The sequence below is a fragment of the Equus przewalskii genome, chromosome 13 (assembly GCF_037783145.1).
Source record: "Equus przewalskii isolate Varuska chromosome 13, EquPr2, whole genome shotgun sequence".
In the NCBI taxonomy this organism is placed as follows: domain Eukaryota; kingdom Metazoa; phylum Chordata; class Mammalia; order Perissodactyla; family Equidae; genus Equus; species Equus przewalskii.
In genome coordinates, this window is record NC_091843.1 from 72,798,183 (window position 1) to 72,821,078 (window position 22,896).

Sequence of the window (22,896 nt, forward strand, 5' to 3'; positions counted from 1 at the left end):
ACACTATTTTCAGAGTTTTCTTAAAGTTCTACCTTGTTCTTTTTGGGATATGCCACCAGTTTAAGTAGCAGCATACATCCATTAATACCCTGAATATATATCATTATAATTATAAGTCTATATTTCTGTCTTCTCGATATGCTATGAACTCTTTCAAGTAGCTACTGTCTAGCTATTCCCTGCATAATTAATTTTTCATAATTTACAGCAGTATTAGCTGTATTTGGTGATCAAAAGATAATCAGAATGACTGTCGTGTATAACTTGCTACCTCAGTCTCATTACTTTATATTCAAACAATCTTATACTGGTAAAATGGTGAAGTAATTGGTAAAATGTACTGGCTTACTATGCTTCTAGGTCCATATCACATGAAGTACTTCTTATGCCTTTTTCTATTTTTCTCCTCAGTGATAGCTATCCTTTTATGTATTTTTTCTTTCTTTGAAAAGAATTTCCAAATTTGGAAATTATGAAAATTCTTCAGCCCATTTGGTACTGACCTTTCCCTTTTCCTCACTGATAACATTATGAATTCTTCAAGGGCATGCCTCATAACATTACAGAAATGGTTGGCAGAGAGGTGGACCTGTTATCTCCCTTCACCTTGTTTCTACGAATTTGTCCACATTTTGGCAAATTTTGAAAGAACAGTGACAACTGGCTGGTCTGAAGATCATAAGGATTGCTAGAGATAGCTGGAGGAGCTAAGAAATTCTTAAGAAGTTTGGAAAAAGAGAGAAATCCATTTTGGGAGCTTCTGGGTTAGTGAACACATGGAGGCGCTGGGAGAGTGGCTGCCCTGAGAAGGCCTGGAAGCTCCATGCCCCTTCACTCCTACCTTGCCCTGTGCATCTCTTCCATCTGGCCATTCCTGAGGTGTATCCTTTTATAAGAAACTAATAATCTAGTTGAAAGTGGATCCTCCCTTCTTACTTTTTCTAGCCATTGGAGGTGTTTACCACCCACATATAGTTTCTGGTGAGGGCTTGGCCTGGATTGCTGGGTGAGTTATTTATGCTAATGACTATTACACAGGAGAACCCAGCCAGCAGAATCAAGGGGCCCTGGGCTCCATCCCCCTCATTGTCTTGATGGGCACAACTGTGTGCTCTGCTTCTTGGTTGGATTAAAGCTGGCTTGAGCAGTGAGTCTAAATGCTACCATTAAAGAATTATAGGGGTTTTTAAAACTGTCATTCATTTTGAATGACTTATTTTCATTTCCAATTGCATTTTTTTTCTAAATATAATAAAAACTTTTCTGGCATTAGCCTCACTAAGAAAAAAAGTCTATTTTGGTCACATGCTAAACATAATTGCTTATGAAAGCAATTTGAGCCAAAAAATTTTACAGTAAATAAGAGCACAGGTGTAGACAAGATGACTCCTAGGACAGCTTTTCAGTATTAAACTACTTTACACAGTAAAGGGAATTATTGCTGAATTATGAGATAATCAGAGATGAACAATAGAAACTTGTTGTACACTCTGCTAATTTAACCAAGATGGCCATTGCAGAAAAAGGAAATGACGGTGGTAAATCATCATTTCAAATCTATTCCATGCCAGATAGCACCAGAAACTCTAGATATCGAACTTTATGTTTGTTAAATTGTGCTTTAAACACATCCTGCCTGTGAAAAAACAGTATGTTATTATACATAAGTGGCAGGCCAGTAAAGTTGCTTGTGTTTATGTGAAGGTTATGTGGTGACAGTGGAAATAATGCAGATTATAATAGAATTCTTTGGTTCCTAGAATAGTTTAGAAAAGAACTAACTTAACTTCCAATAAAGTTTGAGTTAAGACTAAAATAACAGGAGTGAAACTGTCATCATGGTCTTCTGTCTTCTTTCGCAAGTTATCGTTGCAACATTCTACATCTGTGTAAATTTTTTATTTATTTGTTTTTATTGAAATATATTTGACATATAACATATAAATTTAAGGTGTATAACATGTTTATTTGGTACATTTATATCTCGTATTATGATTGCCATTGTAGCTATAGTGAGCACCTCTATCATGTCACGTAGTTATCACTTTTTTGTAGAATAATTAAGATATGTCTGTATTAACTTAAAAATTAGAGACTATTCCATGAATTGGCTGGTGAGTAAATTTAAAGTTTGCCATAGAGGGGAATACTGTCCCTTCAATGCCTAATAACTCTTTGTAATGATGCTGCCTAAATTCACTCCCACCTTTAAGAACACTGTATGGATTAGATTCTCGACAAGGACTAGCTTATTGTGTTATAGTTTTGTTATTGTCTGCTTTATTTTTTAGTTTTGGTCACATATAATGGTTTTTGAAAATGAATTTTGTAAAGGTATACTCAATAATTGGGCTTTGTTTTTTCTTTTTTTCACAATAAAGACAAGACTGGCTATGAATGCAAGAGCCACTTGCAAATCTGGAGTGTCGATAGAGTGAAAACCATTTCAACACTGAACATTACCCACACCCATTCATAGTTGAACCCATACAGTCAGGCTTTTGCCCCCAACAATCCACCAAAACTGCTCTTATCAAGACCCCCTGTGATCACCAAGTTGTTAAATCCAATGGCCAGTTTTCAACCTTCATCTTCCCTGAGCCAGCAGCAGTGCTGGACTTGGCTGATTGCTTTTTTGCCTTAAAACAAGTTTTTTTACTTGGTTTCCAAGACACCAGATTCTTTGTTTTCCTTTTACCTCATCTTATGCTCTTTCTTGGTCTCTTTTGCAGATTTCTCTTCATCTGCCTCCTGTTTTAGTTCTGGAGAAGCTCAGAGCTCACTCCTTGTGTATCTTCTCTGTCCACAGCTGCTCCCATGCTGATTTCATCTACTCTTGTGCTTTCCAAGCCATCTAAGATGGGCAATGATGAACATACAGCTCCATGCCATAACTCTTCTCTGAGCTTCAGATTCCCATATCCAGCTACCTCCTTCATGTCACCGCCTGAATGTCTAAGAGGCCTCTCCTATTTAGTAGGTCAAAGCCAAACTTCTGACTCCCAGCGCCCAACATCTGCTCTTCCTTCGGGATTCTCCTTTGTTTGTTGCTAAAAGCAAAAATCTTAGTACTTTTTGATTCCTTTCTTTCTCTCACTCTCATCAAATTCGTCAGCAACCAGCTCAGTTTTCCTTCAAAATATAATCAGAATTCACTCTTCTCATCATCTGGATCATTGTGATTCTGATTGAAGTCATCCTCAGCTTTCATGTGGACCATAGCCAGAGCCTCCTGTTCTTCCTTCCACACAATATTAATAAAACAATTCAACTCCTCTACTCAGAGCCCTTCAATTTTTTCCATCTTAATGTGGGTAAAACCAAAGTCCTTTCAGTGGCTTATAATGCCTTCCTGATCTGGCCTGGTGACCCCTCTGCCCTGAAATACTGCTCTCCTGTCCCTCCCTCTCTCCACACTGTTCCAGCTTCTTTGCTGTTCCTCAAGCACAGCAGGCACTCTCCCACCGCAGGACCTTTCCCTCCTTCTGTGACACTCTTTCTTCAGGCGTCCACCCACCTTCTTCTTTACCTTCTTTAGGCCTGTGCACAAATGTCAGGTCAGGGAGCATCCATACCAACCTTATTCAAAATGGAAATCCTCTTTTCTTGATGTTCGCTTTCCCCATCCTGCTATGTTTTTCTCCGTTAATGTAATCACCATTTGGCATCTGCTGCATTTCACTTACTTATGTTATTGTTTATTTCCCTTCACCATGGCGGCGGGAGTTTTTGAGTGTTTTGTTCTTTGGGACATCCTCAATGCCTAGAAAAGTATCTGCCATGTAACAGGTGCTCAGTAAATATTTGCTGGATTTTTTAAATACCTGAAGCTTGATTTAATACTAGAAATTATGGTTCTTCCTTCTCTAAATAAATACAAAATTTGACACCAAGTGTTAACGCAAAGGCTCTTAGAACAAGAAGCCTTAGTAGAAGGTACAAAGTTTCAGTATAATTGAGGAAAGATATTTGTATATAATTCAAAAGAGGAGAATTAATGACTTAAAGCATAAAGGTATCTGAGTGATCTTTATATTTTAAAAATACTGAATTATTGTATTTGAAAAAAAAATAGCCCATGTATTCACCAAGATACTTATATCATAACTTTTTCATTATTATGATCTCTAGGGAGTTAATGCCATTTGGTGGTTAAATTTTAAACAAAAGTAAATTTACCATGAATGGAAAGAAACAGTAATAATAATGCATTAGAACTTATCAGGCACTATTACATACATTAGCTCAGCATTAGGGGATAAAAATGGTGATGCCTATCATGCCAATTTTGCAGATGCAAAAAGTGAGGCATAAGGAGGTGTAGAGGTTGCTCAGCTGGTATGAGACTGGGGTGATTTATCTGAGACTCAGATCCAGGACTCCTAACTCTAAAGTCCATGCTCCTTCCACCTCAGTCTTGTTTTCAGTATGTTCTGAAGCCACTAAGTGCTCAACAAGTTGCCAAGTAGTCAGTGAACCAACTTGGGTGGTGTCCACCAGACTGCAGTTTGGAACAACAAATTTCACCTGTTGCTGAACTGCAAATTTCAAGTGAAGGTGAAATAATATTAATCTGCGTGTAATTATTTAACTTTCTGATCACCTGCATTTTGGCAGGCAAGACGGACTGCCACCTTTACGATAATCAGCTAATAAATCCTCATGATTGTTACACTTTTATGCAGAGCAGTAATCTGAACAAATTGGCTGCTGACAGCTGCGGTAAATTGCCAAGAATGAGTGCTGTCAGAGAACAAGTTGTTTTTATGAACGTGCAGAATAAGTAAATCCCGTGTCAAGCGATTTTATTCAGTTGGAGTAATTTGCAATCCAATATAGCAAGATTTATAGCATTATTTATTAGTGTGCAAAATGCTTGTTTATCTTTAAAGTGGCGTTGATTTGGGGTACATATATTTTAGGTTGGTGAATTGCTGCTGGGTTTATTCGTCGCATTGTTATCAGGGCCGAGGCTGCCCATGACAGCAAAATGCTACAGGTATAAGCTTGAGTAAAGAGCTCTATTTCAACAAAATTTTTATTAATGATATATGATAAGAAAAACCTGTTTCAAATGGGCAAGTTCTGGACAAAGAACAAATACCTTCAAATTCTACAATCATAAAAATAAATCTACAACTCTGTGTTTAATGATGAGAGTGTGTATGGGATGCATAGATTCGCATGTATGTGTGTTCAGATGGGGTGGGGCAGATGGGGAAACAGCCTTTGACACTGGATAGTAACCAAATTAATGTTTTCTTAAGGTTGAAGGCCAACGCATTTGAGTATTTGACATTCTACAGGTTCTGATTTTCAGTGTTTCTTTGTCTGATACCAGTACTACGAGTCTTTTACTTCCTACATAAGTAAGAGCAGGAGCCATCTTGCTGCATTATTAATTTAAAAGCACAAAGAGAGCTAGTCAGGAAATCCTAAACTGAAGAGAGTTTTAAATGAAATCACTATATTCACCATTATTTCCTACTAAGGAATGTGTGAAATATTTCATTAGGAAGATAGACAATATTTAAGTAAAAATGGAGTGTGTCATCCAGTCTTCTCTTAGTTTTTCACAAATCAACGTAAGCCAAATATAAGATTTTAATCCATTTTCTTTCATGAGTTACTATTTTTTCTTCTAAAGATTATCTTAGTAAGTTTGTACTCACTTCAATATTTCTTATATGATGGGCAAATTTTCCAAAGACACTTCTGTGCACCACCATGTGTATATTAAATCATTTGCCTTCAAGTCAATGAATGGGAAATTTCACAAGTTTGCAGAAGGACACTCTGATAAAGGAATCTCCCCAAAGACAGTTGAACAGTGACAACTTCTGACAACAGAAAGGTAATAACAGCATTAGCATTTTGTAATGTCAGAGATGGTGTAAAAACTTCTGCGTAATCACAAAACTTGAAAACACTTTAGGGTTACATATTGAATTCTTTAAAATGCAAAGAGTCCAAGGAATTATGTATTATATAGATTTATCGTAGAAGATTTTATAATATATCTCATTAGTTTTACCAATATAAATTTCTCATATATTAAGAACTCACAAAAGCATTCATAATTTTATTTTAAATTTGGTTATAATTATGTAAAATATGTGTTTTTAAAAATTATCCCCACGAAAGACATTCTATAGAGGCTTGTCTTCCTATTCTGAAGGCTGCACTTTTAAATGTCTTGCTAATCATGATGGCCTCATAATATCACTAGCTAATACTTCAAGACACAATATGCACTTAGAAGTTCATTGTTAAAGACAGTAGACATAAGTTTCTATTGCAAATATTCTTCTTGACAATTTTGGATTGTTTTGGCTGAATTCTTGCTAGATCAGATTATACCACTACCAGCTTGTAAATCAGAATGTGGCTGACATAGAGCTCAGCTAGGAGGAGAAGTGTCAGCTCTGCATATTCTTGTTTATCATTCTCTTCACTTGTGCTTGTTCAATTAGCATTATCTTCAATCCACAGTTTCTTTACTGGGATCTGTTAAAGCCAATTGTCCATTTTGTGAGGATTAGTTCAGTTAAAACTAGATTATATAATCCGTAAATCCACTTAATAGGGCGTATATGAACAGCAAGTCAGTGAGAGCAAGGCAGCAAGTATGGGGGCCACTGTCACCCACTCCACATTATGTATCTTTCCTCTTCCCTCAAAATACTTGCAGGCCATGTGTGCCATAACTGATGGATGGGCCATCTGTGCTAATGCATATATTGAATATTTAGAAAGCTTGATTCCTGTCCTATTTTTAAGTTTAAAAACATCCAAATGGTCCTAACATTTACTTCCTGCACCCCAGCATACTCACGTAAACACACGTATACATCCATGGTGCCAATGCCAAGACTGTTTCAGCTAGGTGGAAATACCATTGGTCTCTTGTTCAGGCATGGCAGGTGGAAAGGCAGGGGAGAAAAAAGGTGAGAAGAATACTGAAATTTTTCTCTTTGAACTCCTAGGAGAAAATATCACCAAATAAATGTGACATATTCCTTTCACGTGGCTAAATAAATGCATATAATCTTTTAAAAGTGCAAAGAACTTCAAGCTTTGATACGGAAGTTGGGAAATGTGCTTTGAGTTCTTGTCATCACTTAATTTCTCTGAGCCTCAGTAGCCCCATTTGTGAAATGAAAGAAAGTAGCTCTGAAATCTCCTTCAGTTTTGAGTCTGTTTTGACTCTTCTGTTGACCGATTGATGAGTTGGGTTTACCACAGATAGTAAGTTTTTAAATTTTCCAATATCAAACCAAAGTATATGTGATAATAAAACTACATACTATATTTACATAGCACTTTCAACTTTTCAAAATACTTTTTCATCTATTATTGCTGTATTCTCCCAACTCTATGTAAAGAGAAGAGACAGTTCTTTAAAATTTCCATTTGATAAAGGAGGAAAGCTGATGCACAAGTAGTCTAAATAACTTGCTTAATCTCACAATACTAAAGAGTAATTGAGCTTGATTAAAACTTCGGTGTTCTGAACCTCTTGCCATGGACTCCCAAGCCAAATAACTTTGTTCAAAGGAACACACTGTGTCTGTGGTAGTCCTGGCAATAATCTGAGAAACTAGGCTTAGAAAGGGCTGAATCCCCAAAATCTAACAGAGGCCTGATACATAAGGCACTTAATAAATAGCTGGTGAATTAACTAATTAATGAGTGAATGAAATGAGTGTTGGAAAGAAATCAAACCACTGTCCACGGAGACAATATAGGAGTGGTAGAATGATCACATTACATGCCAGTCCTGGCTCTGCCACTGTCACCATGGGTAAATTTTTGGCCTCTTTGAACCTCTGTCTTCTTGTCCGTAAGTACTTTAATACTTATAGAGCACCAACTATATTCCAGATGCTGTGCTAGGTGCCTACCCTTGAGGCATCTCAGGATATTGACAGAGAAAGACAACTGCAGGTTATTTCAATGAGAATTAGTAAATATTAACCGAGCAAAGATAGGTAGGTACATCATCTCAGGCAGCAGTGTTGCCTTGTCCAATCACAAAGAAACAGGTGAGCCCTAGCATGGATGGTGGGAGAAGTACAATCTGTCTGGAATGACTTAAGTAGTAAGTGTGAGTTGGTGAGTGACATATAAGCTAATGGTAGGCCATGGAGGGCACCACTGCCTTGCTAAGGAAATTTCATAGGTAGTAGGAAGCCAGAGGAGGTCCATGGTCAGGTTTGGGTTTTAGACATCTGTAACTGAGGGAATTGAATTGTATCAACGGTTTTTGCCTTAGCCCAGGTTCCCTAGGAAACAGAGTTTGAGGTTAAGATTAAGTGCTGGTACTTTACTGGGAGGTACAATCCAAGGCACTCAGAGTAAGAAAGAAAGAATATGAGGCAGAGAAGACTAGGAAGAAATGCAAGATGATGTGTTACTGGGCTGGCCACTGTTTCCTGTTTTCAGAGACACAGCTGGTTGCCCGGCAGGTGCACCAACTTGGCCTCATGTGGACAGGCAATATGAAGAGTGATGCTTTGGAACAGTTTGTGAAAGGGAGGAAGGCGTAGGGAGTTATTTTCCCATCTCCTATTCCATCGATTTAAGTTTATCCCAAAGGGACAACTTCTGCCTTACTTCATGCAGCATCTTTGGCAGTTGATCATGGAGCCAGATCCCATACTGTACAGTGTGGTTTTCATCCAAGTGCAGAAGTAGCCTTAGAAGCCAGAAACTTGGGGCATGTGTCAGTTAGCCTAGATGCACAGTGGCAGGTAAGGGGAGTGCAGGCCTTTGGGGCAAATGAAAGTTCAGCCAGTCCTAGTGGAAGACCTATGAGGGCCCAGGCACAACCGATTGGTCATGGGGGAGGGATGAAGAGCAGCCCCTTGGGAAAGTACAGCCAAAGTCGAAGTTGAGGCAAAGCAGGCGGCTGAGAACCTAGAAGACCATGGCTCCAGGAGACATTAGAGAGTGTATAAGATGTGTCCAATAAGTTTTCAAACCGTACTTGTGGAACCCCAATATAAAACAGATGTAAAAGGAGCTGTTCTTTGAACTAAAGAGGACAGTCCACACTCCATTTTTTTTTCACCCCCCATGGTGACATTTAGGGCACCCCTAGTGCTCCTTGGGAGACAATTTGAATTAGATTATCTGCCTTCTGGCACCAACATTCAGACTTTCTTGGGGGTTGGGTGTTAGTAATACATCTGAGGAATAATATTGCCTGTTAAGATCAATTTGTTCTCTTTGTTTTTGGTTGTGGAATTGCAAAGAAAGGAAGATGCAAACAAGTGTAAACATGGATAAAGTTATAACAAATTATGGACTTTGGGTTTTTGAGAATTTTAAGTCCATCTAGTTCAATTACTTCATAATGCAGACAATAAAACTGGAATTCAAGAGGATACGTTGTCTTGGAAAAGGTCACACGACTAATTAGTGACAGATGGAGGGCTAGACCCAGGGGAATCTGACTCTCAACCCTGGGCTCTGCTTCCTGTGAATGTATTTTGGAGTTTATGAATTTGCTTCAATATTTTAAAAATTTTGCATTTTCATTTTGATATCAATATAAAATCATTAATTTTATGCCTATTTTGAACCATCTGGGTGACTACATACTACTTCTATACCCAAATTATAGTGAATCCTTCCTTTGTTCAGGACATGACAGTACAGGCAAGCCAGATACAAGTGAATCTGCCTGTCAGGCTGCTATAACAGAGTATCATAGACTGGGTGGCTTACAAACCACAGACATTTATTTCTCACAGTTCTGGAGGCTGGGAAGTCCAAGATCAAGATGCCAGCCGATTCAGTGTCTGGTTTCCTGCTTCATGGATTGCCATCTTTTCTTTGTGTCTTCACATGGCAGAAGGGGTGAGGGATCTCTCTGGGACCTCTTTTATGAGGGCACTAATCCCATTCATGAGGGCTCCACCCTCATGACCTAATCACCTCTCAAAGTCCTTACTTCTTAATACCATCACATTGGCCATTAGGTTTCAATATATGCAGTTGAGGGACGTACAAACTTTCAAATCATAGCACTGGCTCATAGCGATTAGTACTGAATTCACTTTGCAGTAGGCTGTTTTGCAGCAGTTCCATTTGTTTACCTATTTATTCAACAGCAGCAAATGGATAGTGAAGGCTTTTTCTCTACCAAATTCCACCAGTAATTTGATTTGGTACCCATTTAATGCAGATATCAGTGATACTAACTTTATCCTCAAATTAACAAGAAAATTTTCTTAGTTATCAGGTGACATTTCATTTAAAATGCCATCTGAGGATTACTCCTGAGCAGAGTTTTTAGATGAATAGGAGATCTGAATAAACTTAACTAGCAAAAGGAAGCTTGAAGTCTTTAATATTCTCTTGTCCAAAACATTTGTATCAATAGGTATTTTCTACATTAGAATTAGTAAAGTCAAAATTCTGAAACATTAAGTATGGGACAGGACCTGAGGCTATTTCTATGAGTATACCCAATACTGAAAATTTAGTTGCAGCAAAAAAGCATTATCTTCTCAGTAGATTTATAGTGTTAATTTAAATTTTATTAGTTTGTTGGTTTTTAAAATTCAATTTTTAAAGTTTTCTTAGTTTATCATCTTATCAGAGCAATAATTTACAGCCTTCTTCCCTAGTTTATTTATACATATATATTAAAAGCATAAAAATAACATAATTCTATACTTGAAAACTGAGATAATCCTTTCTGTTAAAAACAAGTCCAGATATTATTCAGTTTAAGAACCACTGCAAACAGCACACACTTCCTCCTGGGATTCACGACTACTTGATGACAAACTGGTGAAGGAAAAAGCCTCTAACTTGCATTCCAGAGTCCCAAGTTCAGGTCCTGGCCCTACTAATAACTAACTGTATATCTCCTTTCACTCACGTAACTTCTCCAGCCCTCAGTTTTCTTATTGGCAAATTGAGGAGATTGTGAGGATCACAGATCTTTATGCCTGTTGGAACCAGGTACAGAATTGAGTGAAATAGGCCAGCTGTAAATAATAGACAGTATTGGGGACAGTAACTAACTCAGAGGACGTTTGCTTGTTTTTAAAATTATTTAAATCTGAAACTTTTTTTAGCAATACAAGCAAAAACAACAAATCAATGGACCAGAGTAGAGACGAAAGTTGCCAGTTTGGAATTCCTGGACCAGATCATCTGTAGAGTACCTTCCCCGTCTCTAAAGCGTTAAATGCAATGACTAACGTAAATGAGGAGTAGACTAACCTTTACGTGACTAGTGCAAAATGGTAATAGGAATAGAAGGAAATTCTCCAGCAGGGTTCAACATGTTTTAGCGTTCTAAGAGTGAGGCAGTGTCGTACAAAAGACAAAGGCAAGGACCGGACTGGGAAATGCGTCATCAAAGTGAGTGAAAGAACCTTCTTGGTTCCAACTTTATCCAACTAACAGTACTGTCTGAATTGTAACCCCCGTTCATTTCTTTAGTGTCGTACTCCCAACCTAGTCCAAAGATTCATTCACATTCAACAAAGTACAGGCTAGGCACTGTGCCAGATGCTGGAAAGATCTGTAGAAAATCATATTCACGTTTTTCCTTTTTATTAGGGAATATATTTGACTGGTTGATTTTTCACTATGGCTTTGTTTTCCCTCAATTTGTTCCAGGTGTTACTAATGAGAACTTAATTCCAATTAAAATTAGACTATTAGATAAGGCATTTGATATGTTTTCTCATCCTTTAGCGTTTGAGGAGTCAGGATGAGAGTATTTTGGGATGGATGTTGTGTTTGCAGAAACAATGAGGTTATTGGACATACATCTAACTTTGGGAAAATGTTTTCCAGAGTTAGTATAGACCCTAATTTCCTGCTCTCCCATTAGTTAGCATTTAGCGCACACAGACTTTCTATCACTGACCAGGGTGTTTCCTTTCTTTTTCATTTCTGGCATCTATATTCCTCTTCTTCACAATTGTTTCTAGTCCTGGCCATCTCTCATGTCATTTTTGATAGGCAAAATTAAAATGTAAATGTCAGACTTTAGTTCCATTTCTAAAATCACACACTAAGGAGATGTTTGAACCCCACTATAAGCATTGAGGTCCTACTCATAGGAGTATAATTCAAAAGCAAAACAATAAACAAAAAGAGTGAAGAATAAAAAGGAGCAAAACTTGAATCTTTCCCTGTTAGCTGACCACCCTGTTGATGAGATGTTACCTCATTTATTTTCATAATTGGCTACTTCCTGTTTTAAATGCCTTTTATTCAGATCCGCCCCTTTTCTCTCAGCTTATTGGCCTTCTAGTTACCACAGTAGCTGTCTCTTCCAAATCAATTGACATTTTTATGAAAAGAGTTTGTGAGGTGTTGGGCTCTGAGAGAGTGGCCTATCAAAACCTCTCTCAGGACAACTCTGGTATGTAACACTTGAGCTATAATGTTGTCAGAAGATTTGTTGGTTTTTATTTAGATGTATGCAGTGTTTTATGAATAAATTGGTGGGTTTTAAAAATGTAAAACTTACGGCATCTCCCTAGTACCTACTCTCTTCACTGCTTGATAACATTTATGAATGAGGGAAAAATACCCATTGTTTTCAAAGTGTCACAAAAATTCAGATTCTCAGCAGTTTGCTTCTCTAGAAAGCGCACATTAGTCTTTCTGTAAGCAGAGCCCCACTGACCTAGGCCATCTAGGGATTGGAAATCTCTGCCGATTTATGAATATGGTGACGATGGGTAGTAATCAGATTAGATAAACTCCTTCTTTATATCTCATAGGAAATAAGCAATTCAAAATAATGTGAATTATTCTGTCTGAATTTTGTGAAGAAAGTCAGCTGACAGGAAACATATATTCTTCCAGTGGTCCAAACAGTATTTCTATTGATTTCTTTTTCACATAGCTCTGAGTAGTCTGCACTTCCACGGTTTGATGTGACAAAAAAAAAAAAAAAGCCACTTGCTAATTCAAAACATTTGTTTCTAGGTGCCAGGTTGACCTGTCGGCCCTCAGTAGGGAACAGACACACAAGTTGGAGTTGCAGCTGGAAGAGGGTGAGGGACGCCTGGTTCTGCTGGTCACCCTGACAGCTTCGGCCACGGTCAGTATCTCTGACCTCTCCGTCAGCTCCCTGGAGGACCAGAAAGAACGGGAGGAAATATTAAAGAGATATGTAAGTATGTAACCCTCCTCCTTCGGGGTCATGTGTGACTAGATGAGCTTGTAAATAATTTACCTGGAGTGACAGAAGTATATCTGAACAGCTGACAGGTGAATCAGCAGAAGCAGAAAGCTGGGCAGATGCAGATGCCACGCATATCTCTGCAGAAGCTCTGCATTACCTACAGATGTCAAGACGCCTGGACTCTTCTAGAGTCTCTTCCAGAGCAAGATCTAGATTCTGAGATTCTCCTCGATGATTTTATCATGCAGCAGAATTATCATGCAGGGAAACTTCTCATAAAGGAAAATTACTTTAAAATTAATTCATTGAATCTTTGTCATTGCGATTGAGATTTCTTTGTCTTTCCAACTTTGAAATGGAGTTAATGGCACTTACATTGAATAGTAGCTTGGTAACTAGAGGGTATTCACAAAAGTAATTTTTATTTTCAACTGCCTAGAAAAGTCTCACTTTATTCCTTTAATTTTTTTGATTGAATGTGAAATAAAGTTAAAAGGAAACCGCCTTACCTTTTGATCAAATGTAAAGTGATAGGGTGGAATAGTGAGTCGCTAAAATAAGTAGCCTTCTCAAATTTTACCAAACCAAAATATTCACAACCGAATCTACCTATTTCCCAGCATCCTCACACTATGCATTTCCCACCATGTAGTTTTCTTGCATCAACAGAGAGGGGAGCTCTTACTCCACCATTCTCTCAATGGAGGCTCGAAAAAGTGAATGCCTCAGTACCCATGAAGCTGGGAAAAAAGCTTTTCCACTTAAAATTACAAAGCTTGTATTGTACAATGCTGCCAGGTGTTTAGAAGGTCCTCTAGATACTCAGCCGTGAAACCAAACTCTGAATAACAAAGAACTGCTTAATTTTTTTTTTAGATTTAAAAATATTCCTATTTGCTGACTGACATCCTTTCAATAACTGAATTTAATAAAGATGTACCTTATCAGGCTGTGCAGATAACATGAAGTGCTGGTACTAATGCTCTACAATATTCTTCAAACAGATTAGCAGGATGTGCGCTTCAGCAAATTTATTCTGGCTATCTCCACTGAATCAGCTGTCTGCTAATGCTTGTACAACTCATCCACCAATGGTGTTATCATAAACAGTTTAATAGAGGTGACTTAGCAAGGCTAAATAGTATATATATTTTTAACCACCTAAGAGTCTAAGGTATTATGTTGCATTTCTAATATCTAATTGCAATTATGAAGATTATTTCACATTTTGGTACCCACCAAAACATATCCTCCTGTTACCAGAAGTGAGCCTCATGAATTAAAACTATTTTAAGGGAATTAATGGATACATTAATATAAAAATTTTTCTAGGTATTATAACACTGTATTTGATGGATTAATATTTGATACTATCCCATATATTACAATGATACTGCAGGCTAGGTAATTAGAAATAATCCAACTATTATTGATTTTTTTTTTTTCTTTTTGCTGGATGGGCTTCCTTAAATCAGCCATTTCCCTTCAGAATTTGAATATTTATTTCCACACCTTCTTTCAAATATTAATTATTATTTCAACACAATGTAAAATATTATGTGAGTGTCCCAGCTAATTCTCAGATTGTATTCTGCTCAATATATTAAAAAGTGAACCATGTTTAAATATTCTTGTTTTTAGACCTAAATTTCAAGCATAGGCTTCTATCTCCCTCAAGGGATGTATGTGCTAAGAAGCTACTGTATGCAACATAGCACATATGTTATAATTACTCATATCAATACAGGGACACAGACCTGTATTTTAGGTCAGCGTGTTTCCTTTTTATTATACAGATTATGAAATAAATGAATGCTGTATCATGTCTGAAATACTTCTTGTTTTGGAGAAATATATAAAAGAGGTTATGTGGAGAATTATTTATATATTTTCCTGTGAGGACATGTGTAGTTTTTAAAGTTTAGGTTAAACTTAAGAATTTGATCTGGCACTGGCCGTGGCGAGGAAAGTGACTGAAGTGCCCTGCTCTCATATGAGAGAGCCCTGAAAAGGCTCCATTGCTGCCATTCAGCTGTTCACTGCGAAGCCTTGGAGCCCCACAAATTCAACAGACATTACTGTGTGAGCCATTATTTGATCACCACATTCTGAAAAGATGGCTAATTCCATTTTTCTTTTTTTTCTTCTTTTGGGGGGAGGAAAGCGGGGAAGGTCAATAGGGGGCGGGTAGTAATGGGTAGTAGACCAAGAGCGATTGTATGACCTTTTCAGAATGGGTGTGCTGAACCCTTGCTCCCCCTTGTCACAGTTTAAAAACCAGAGGAGCTAGTTTAGAGAAGAAGTTGTTAGCATTCCATTTTTATTATGACATTTCACAGTCATCTGATTTAATGTCCCTTGACCGGATTGTCCACCGTGAGACGATGGGCTTGAAATGTTATTTAGAGCATTGATAAAAGGTGAGCGGTTCTAAGATGACAGCGAGTCATAAGGCTGGTGGTGTGACATTAATTTTCTCCATAACAGAGATGGAATAAGACGTCACGGTGACAAGCTGTCAATCAGCTCTGGCCCCTCAGAGCATCTCGATGCCATAGGATGGGGTATTGCCTCTCCCGTAATAGAGCTGAACTGAGATGCTCTCCCTGACAGCTGCTGCAGCCATAGAGAAAATATATTATACAGCCTTTCATTAAAAAAATAAAGAGGACTCCTCTCCAGAGCATTTCAATCTTTTCCCATCTATTGAGGGCTGAAAGGATTCACAGCAAATCATAGATTCCTCTGCTATGGAAATTTCTGGCTTCAGAAGCCATCTAGGTTTTGAGGCTTTCTAAAATAACCGTAAATAACAAGGCAGGAATACTTTTTGATGAAGCATTACTTAAAGTTATATTTTTAAACTGATATATTTAAGTTTTTTGCTTTTTTTGGAGTTCGTATTATAATCGATGTGTCACTGGCCTAAACAGTTGAAGTTTGCAGTAAATTACTGAGTGTCAGCTGACTTGAGGAAATGAAACCTTCAAACAATAATTACCCCTCCAAATGGGAAGCAGAACATCAGAGCTGAAGCACCAGAAGCCATACGTCTGTGCAATGAGGTTACCAGTATGAAACGATTCTCAAACCTGAGGAGTGGTGATATTTACTTTAGTCACAATGAAACTTCGTTTAAATTGCTCCTGAAAATTAAAGGACAGGAATCTTTTGATAAAACTCTTCTCCATCCTTAGGATAGGAGACGTAGCTGGTTTAAAATACTCAGTAAGCTCTGAGATAAGAAGTAGCTTCCCAAACCCGATGTTACTACACTAGAAAGACAACGTACTTACAAACCTCTGAATTATAATACTGCTGTCTGAAGTGCCCACTGTTAAACCCTTAATTTATAGGACTTTAAATGGAAAGAAAAATGCATTTTTACTGAACCCTGTCATCTGGATAGTTTAAACAGATTTTTAGTGATAAACAACTGTTTAAAAACAATGAAAGATTAAGAGTTAGTCCTTGTGCTAAACACTTCTTTTTAAAAGTTAGGCTATGAACTTACACATCTATCTGAATTTCCTCCTCTCAATATACCAAGGTCATAGCTTCAGTGTAAACAATGATTAGTCACACGGGACTGATAAAGTTAATATCACAGTGAGCTTTGACCTGTCAGTATTCTCACATTGTTAATACAAGGATAGGAATGTTCTCTTACTCTAGTAACATTTTAATAAATAACTTTATTATGCAAAAGTATATGTCCTTGGTCTTAAAGCACTTTAAAGATTATGAAAAAGAAGTGCCTTTGATTTACTGAGTAGAAATGCTGATCTTGTCATAAGAAAAATGTTATGAAGTGTAAATAAACAAATGCATATCACTATTCCATAGGTTCATTTTACTCTCTAATTATTTGTGCTCATTAATTAGAGTTCCAAATTATTGTATCGGTATCCCTCTTTTAATTCCTGGAGGTCCTACGCTTATTAAATTGCTACCATTATTAATTTATGAAATTAAATAGGTTTCATCTTTTGGATCTGGTTCTTCTATCAAAATTTCTATACTGCTACTTCTATACATACTATAATGGCAAATAAAATTTAAGAAAAATTACTCATCACTTTTGAATTTATTTTTAGCGATCAATTTGATTCATTTTAGAATATTATGTGTCTTTTACCTAAAAGGTTTATGGAAATTCATAAGTCTTTTAAATTAAATATTAGAAAATAGTCTTTCGATATTGTAACCCTCATCTAGCACATGCAATTTCCAAAACTCACCAAGAAGAAAATAGCAGAAAAAATAGTTAATTAATGTTGACTTTCTTACTCCTAATGTCTGAAGTACATGACATAGCCAGTAACTTAAGATTCGATATTAAGAATTATTAGTCTCCAAACCATCCTACTCACATATGAAAGATTTCTTGGAGTCCTTTGGTAAAGGAAATTGAAGGAAGAAAGCAGACATATCCTATTCTATTATTTATTGTTCACAATCTACTGATAATTATTTATGGAGAAGAAATGTAGTATTTTTAATTCTTTCAAAAAACCTACTAATATAGCAACAACTATCTACATAAATGTGTGTGTCTGTGTATGTGTACATTCATGACGGTGAAAGGGTAATTTGTGTTGAAGAACCAGAGCCATCCCTTTGAATCACTTAGGCAGCATCCTGAGATCAACCGTGAAACTTAGTATTTCTCAGCACATTCTTTGAGACCCTCTGGGACCTTTCTTGTCTAACACTGATGTTGGGGTCTTTCAGAGCCCATTGCGGATATTCCACAACCTGAAAGATGTGGGATTTCTCCAGGTGAAAGTAATCAGAGCAGAAGGGTTAATGGTCGCTGATGTCACAGGTAAGAAATGATGCAATTCTCCTATCGCATATATATATCAAGCCGCATGTGAGATCTAGACCATTTAATGATCTAACCCTGCGTTTTATCTGACTGGATCATCAAAATATGTAATGTAAATACAAAGTTTCATTTATGTTTACATATTTACAAAAGTTTGATCTTACAAAGATTTACCAACCACCTCATTTTTCTACTGTGTCTGCTTTTTAAAAGAAAGGTGATATATTAAAAATAAACAATAAAAAAAGTAAAATAACTTTGAATTGTTGCCTTCTCCAAGGTTCAGCAAACGTAGTGGGAATATTTCTTCCAGATTTCATCATTTTGGCATTTTGAAGTAATGCTATGTCTTCTCTCAGACAGTATAAGTTTTCCTCCGATGATATCATAGTATCAACACTTGTAATTCAAACATGCGTGAAATCCGTTGCATCGTTCACAGAAAAGTTTAGATGCATGATACTCAATTACTTGGCATGAACTCTTGATATTTGGGTTGCTGATCCAATTCCTTAGTTGTCTAAATTCCTTAACACGTTCCAGAGATAATTCAGGATCTAAACTAAGTATCTAGATTGTTCTAAATTTTTTAAGCCAAGAAATAGGCCTGTAAAAACACCAAAATTAGTCTTGTCTCGTAAAGCTTCCTGATTTGAATATTGCTGTTTCTACAACATATTACTTAATTGGCTGAGGGTAGTTATTTCATCAATTTCCAGAATTAAATCATCGTTTTGAATTTGCAACTATGTGATCATTCTTTTATTGTTTAATTTCATAAGGATTTGGGAGATGTTTGTTCCATTCCTTAAATTTTCCATCTCAAGATGGATAGTAAATAGGACCAACTTGACCAATTTTTGTGCAAATTTCACTGTTCCTGAAAGAAAGTATCTACTCAATATTTGGGAAAATATGCTTACCATTGTAAATGTTTGGGAAGTTGACCCGAAAAAGGTAACTTTGAAGGGGAGAAATGTACTTTTTCTACCATCTAAGGGCTTGCAAATGCATTACATGATCACTGGTACCCTTCTTTAATTCATTAAACAGAATCAAAACTAAATTAAAAGATCACATGCCTTAAAACTAAAATAGTAGATATCTGCTCCAAAATGACAATATTTTTAAAATTTGCATAGTATCAAATGACTATTTATTGTATGACAAAAATAAAAATGTTGAGAGCTTACAGTTTTTTTTAAAGAGGTAATTACCAACTCATTTGTAACCTAGAAGATAGTAACAACTGTTGAATATTCTTTCAAAATAGGCATACCTGAACATACCGGGTAATTTGTAATCTTTTTGCTTGTGTGCTGTCTTCGCTCCTTGTACTAAACAATTAGTGAAGGTTAAGTTTACTTTCTTTTTTATTTCTGGTGTGGTTCTAATCAAATTAATCTGGGCATGAAAATTTCTCTTTTTTTTTTTATTAAGCTGCATTTATTATTAGAACTACCAGTCAATGTGAATGATTGACTAACTGCTCTTTTTTTGTTCACTTTGGACATTAAAGACTGGACTAGCGACACAGTATTGCTTTTACGCTACAGAGGTTATGCCTAGCCCCTGCTTCCCAACAGCAAGTAGATTCAGGAAATCACAGCAGTGAAATTCACTGTCATGGGAGACAGCTTCACTTTTCTTTGGGCTTTTCTGTAGGGAAGGGGAGCACCCAGTGTTAGGCTGAAAACATCTCAAGACAGGGAGAAAAACCTAAATAATCAGTATCTCAGAGGGCACCTAAGGACTAAGAACTGTCACGGGACATTTATAGTGGGCACAACGATTTCTCATAGAAAACTTCAAGTCCCATTTACTTCAAAAGCTTAGATACCTACCCATTACACAAATTGAGTGCAGTTATATAAGTTTGTCTCTCTTGGAGAGAAGGTGTCATTGTTTTTAAAACTTCATGAATATGCAAACTATGTTAACCCACTTGGCCTATATACCACTATGGAAGCTAAAGTATATGTTCTTTCAAAGCTGGAAAAAATAGATATATTTCTTTGCTAATGGTTTATGTAAATTAATGTGAATAACGATAGCCTTTTCCCTAGGGATTCAATAAAACAATTTTGATTTGATAAAATGAACTTTAATTGGGGGACTACTAAATAACAGATTTTCCATTTTTTCCCTCCAGTTTTAGGGATATAAATCTAATGATTCCTCATTCCACACTGCCCTTATAATCTAATGTGCTCTGAATTGAACAAGAGAGATGTTGAACTATTCAGGGGCAAGAGGATAATTCAGTCTTTGACCTTGCTCACTCTTGGACCTTTTGTGGTCTTTATGACATTTGTGATGGTGGCAGAAACTGAGGACCATATATTTAAGTCAGAAATGTCTGAATATACTACCAATTTTTAAAATAATCTTTACTTCTGAAAAGGATAAATATTTATATGTACACTAATCCTTCCTAGTCTTTATCATTAAATTTGGGACACAAATAAGCTTCTTGTAGTCTTTGTCTCCTACTTGTTCAAAGAACTTTAAAAAATATGTTATACATCTCAGTGGATAATCATAGTGAAGCTCTACAAGACATTAAGCAACAGTTTGAAAAAAGGAAATTGAGTAAATAGTACTGTCTTCAACTACTCAAGTTAGCATCCATTTAGGAGTGTTACGGATGGAGAAGGGAAATTTTAAAATCACCGATAACTCTCTGTGCTAAGCAAAGAATATTTTCTGACCTGGTATAAATGAGGCTATGACAATAAGATGCTTGATTGGCTTCAGAACACTTTTTTTCTAGACAAGTTTAACGAGACAAACTTATATTTGACCAACTTTAATCTAATTTTAAAATATTTTTAGTGATCCAAACATAAAGTTAAACTTCCCTAATTTAAGCAAAAAATTTTAAATTGCAATATTCCATCATTTAACATGAACACAAGAAGAAGATTCTATAATCTTTTAAGTAGCCATCAATCTTACTACAGTTACAAAGAATTTTTTCCTTTCAAAATGTAAAATTTTTCTTTTGTTACAACACATTCATTGTGAAACATTGTGATACTGTATTAACTCTGTGTGAATAAAGAGCAATTGAGACTCTCTTTGAATGAGTGAGTATAAAGCACAAATTACTTTTTAATGAAACCCTCAATTCTTTCCCTTTCGACAAAAAGCCTATAGCCTTGTTCAGCTGAACACTACTACAGTAGGTCACTTCAGTTAAGCCCCTAATAAACTGTTGATAGTCGAGGGTAGTTTTTTCTTCAGTCTCAATAGCCCAGTGTTGGACAGTGCACTTCAAATCATTAAGGTTAATACAGATTTTAAAAAGAGATTAACTCTGGTGGTTAAGGCCTCAATTTACAACTCCCACACATACACATGCATTGAGCAAAGCACAAGAGTGGATTGAAATTTCAGTCAAATTGTGGGCAGCCTTTCACAGCCTGAGAAAGTGGTACTCTGGTTTTCAAAGTTGGTCAGCTAAACTCTTCATGAGGGAAAAAGTTCGATAGTTGAAAAATACTGCGCAGTACAACTTACTTACCTTTCAGCTAACCCATGAAAAGGTTAATGCCTCTCTGCACCATCAAAGCAAAATCTAGAGATGTCTGGCCCTGTGTTCACTGGGGAAGATTCGCTCTACCACTGAATCAAGTGTTCCTTAAAACTGGACAGATTGTGAGGAGAGAAAGACCAGTGAGGGGAAAAAAATTTCTTTTTGGTAATGGGAAACAGTTCATGTGGGAATTTTGTCTTTTCTAGCTTCTAATTATTCTTTTTCTTGGATGGGGCCTAATTTCTGCTTTCAACAGAACATTTAAAGTCTTCTATATTGAGTGAGGCTTTCTTTGCAGAGTATTTAGACCTGGCCTATTGGTTCTTTCAAGTTCTTAGAGAAGAAAGAGAAAAGGGTTCTTCTCCTCGGCCCCTCCCCTTCATTTTCCCCTGGGTTGGGTTTTTTTTTTTTTGAGCTCCCTAGGAAGAGGTCACAGCCTCCCCAGGGACACCAGCCACTCAGTTTCAGAAACAGTGATTTGGGAAAAGTGTGACATCCTTTCAAAAGCTGCCCCACCTTTTCACTGTATTAAAAGGTACACTAATATAAAACTCCATCCCAGGTGAACTGATCTCTCAAATTAATGCACCATCTCTTTCAGGAAACAATAGACGGAGAGGGAGAGAAAAAGGAAAAGAGGGAGAGAATTTTACAATTAACATAATCTGTCACTGAGATAGTCCCATTAAATGAGCATATCGTTTTCTAAAACAAGGCTCAGCATAAAGACTTGCAACTCACCAGCCCCATAGTCTGCAAACCTACTAGTTATTAAGAGAGATGTTTACTACCCCTTTATTTGCATAGACTTTTCCCATGTTTTTCTTTAGGAAAACTGTCTTCATTGTTGGAAAATATTTAAGTAACAAAACAGCAGAAAAAGACATGCTACAGTTTTTTTATCAGCTTCCGTGAGAGTCTTATTATCTTAAGAAATAACAGTTAGCAGCTCAGATTCATTAGCAGAGCTAAATTTAAGCCCCATTTGACAGGCTGCCTAGAAAACATTTTGTTTTGCTGTCTGTGGGCTTTAATTAAGATGTGTTCAATTTCAGTCCTCTTCAGTCTAGCCCCCCCACCCCTCCACTGCAACTTGCTGTGTCACAGACCGGCGATCAGACACTTTTAGATGGTCCGGCCCATGACTTTGACCTTCTGCGCAGTCCGGCGTTCCCTGGGGAACCGTTCAACTCATGAGGTCTGATTTCACACTTCCAGGATGCCTCAGCTCTCTTAACAATGACAGGGAGACAAAGCCCTTTAGAGCAGGCCGCATGGGGACTTGTTTAAATTGGAAACCAGAGAGGAGTCAAGGAACAAGGTTATGGGCTACAGAATAGTGCTTTTAATAAAGAGCTC

General features: G+C 36.9%; 1 protein-coding gene across 29 annotated transcripts in view; it reads left to right on the top strand.

Annotated features, from left to right (window-relative positions):
* Window positions 1-22,896, top strand: part of MCTP1 (multiple C2 and transmembrane domain containing 1) — a 500,114-nt gene that overhangs the window by 311,010 nt on the left and 166,208 nt on the right. For all 29 annotated transcript variants that reach the window (XM_070571402.1, XM_070571408.1, XM_070571405.1 and 26 more), the window contains 2 exons: window positions 12,970-13,156; window positions 17,903-17,996. In XM_070571402.1, the coding sequence (XP_070427503.1) occupies window positions 12,970-13,156; window positions 17,903-17,996 (281 nt within the window). The remainder of the gene's footprint in view (window positions 1-12,969; window positions 13,157-17,902; window positions 17,997-22,896) is intronic.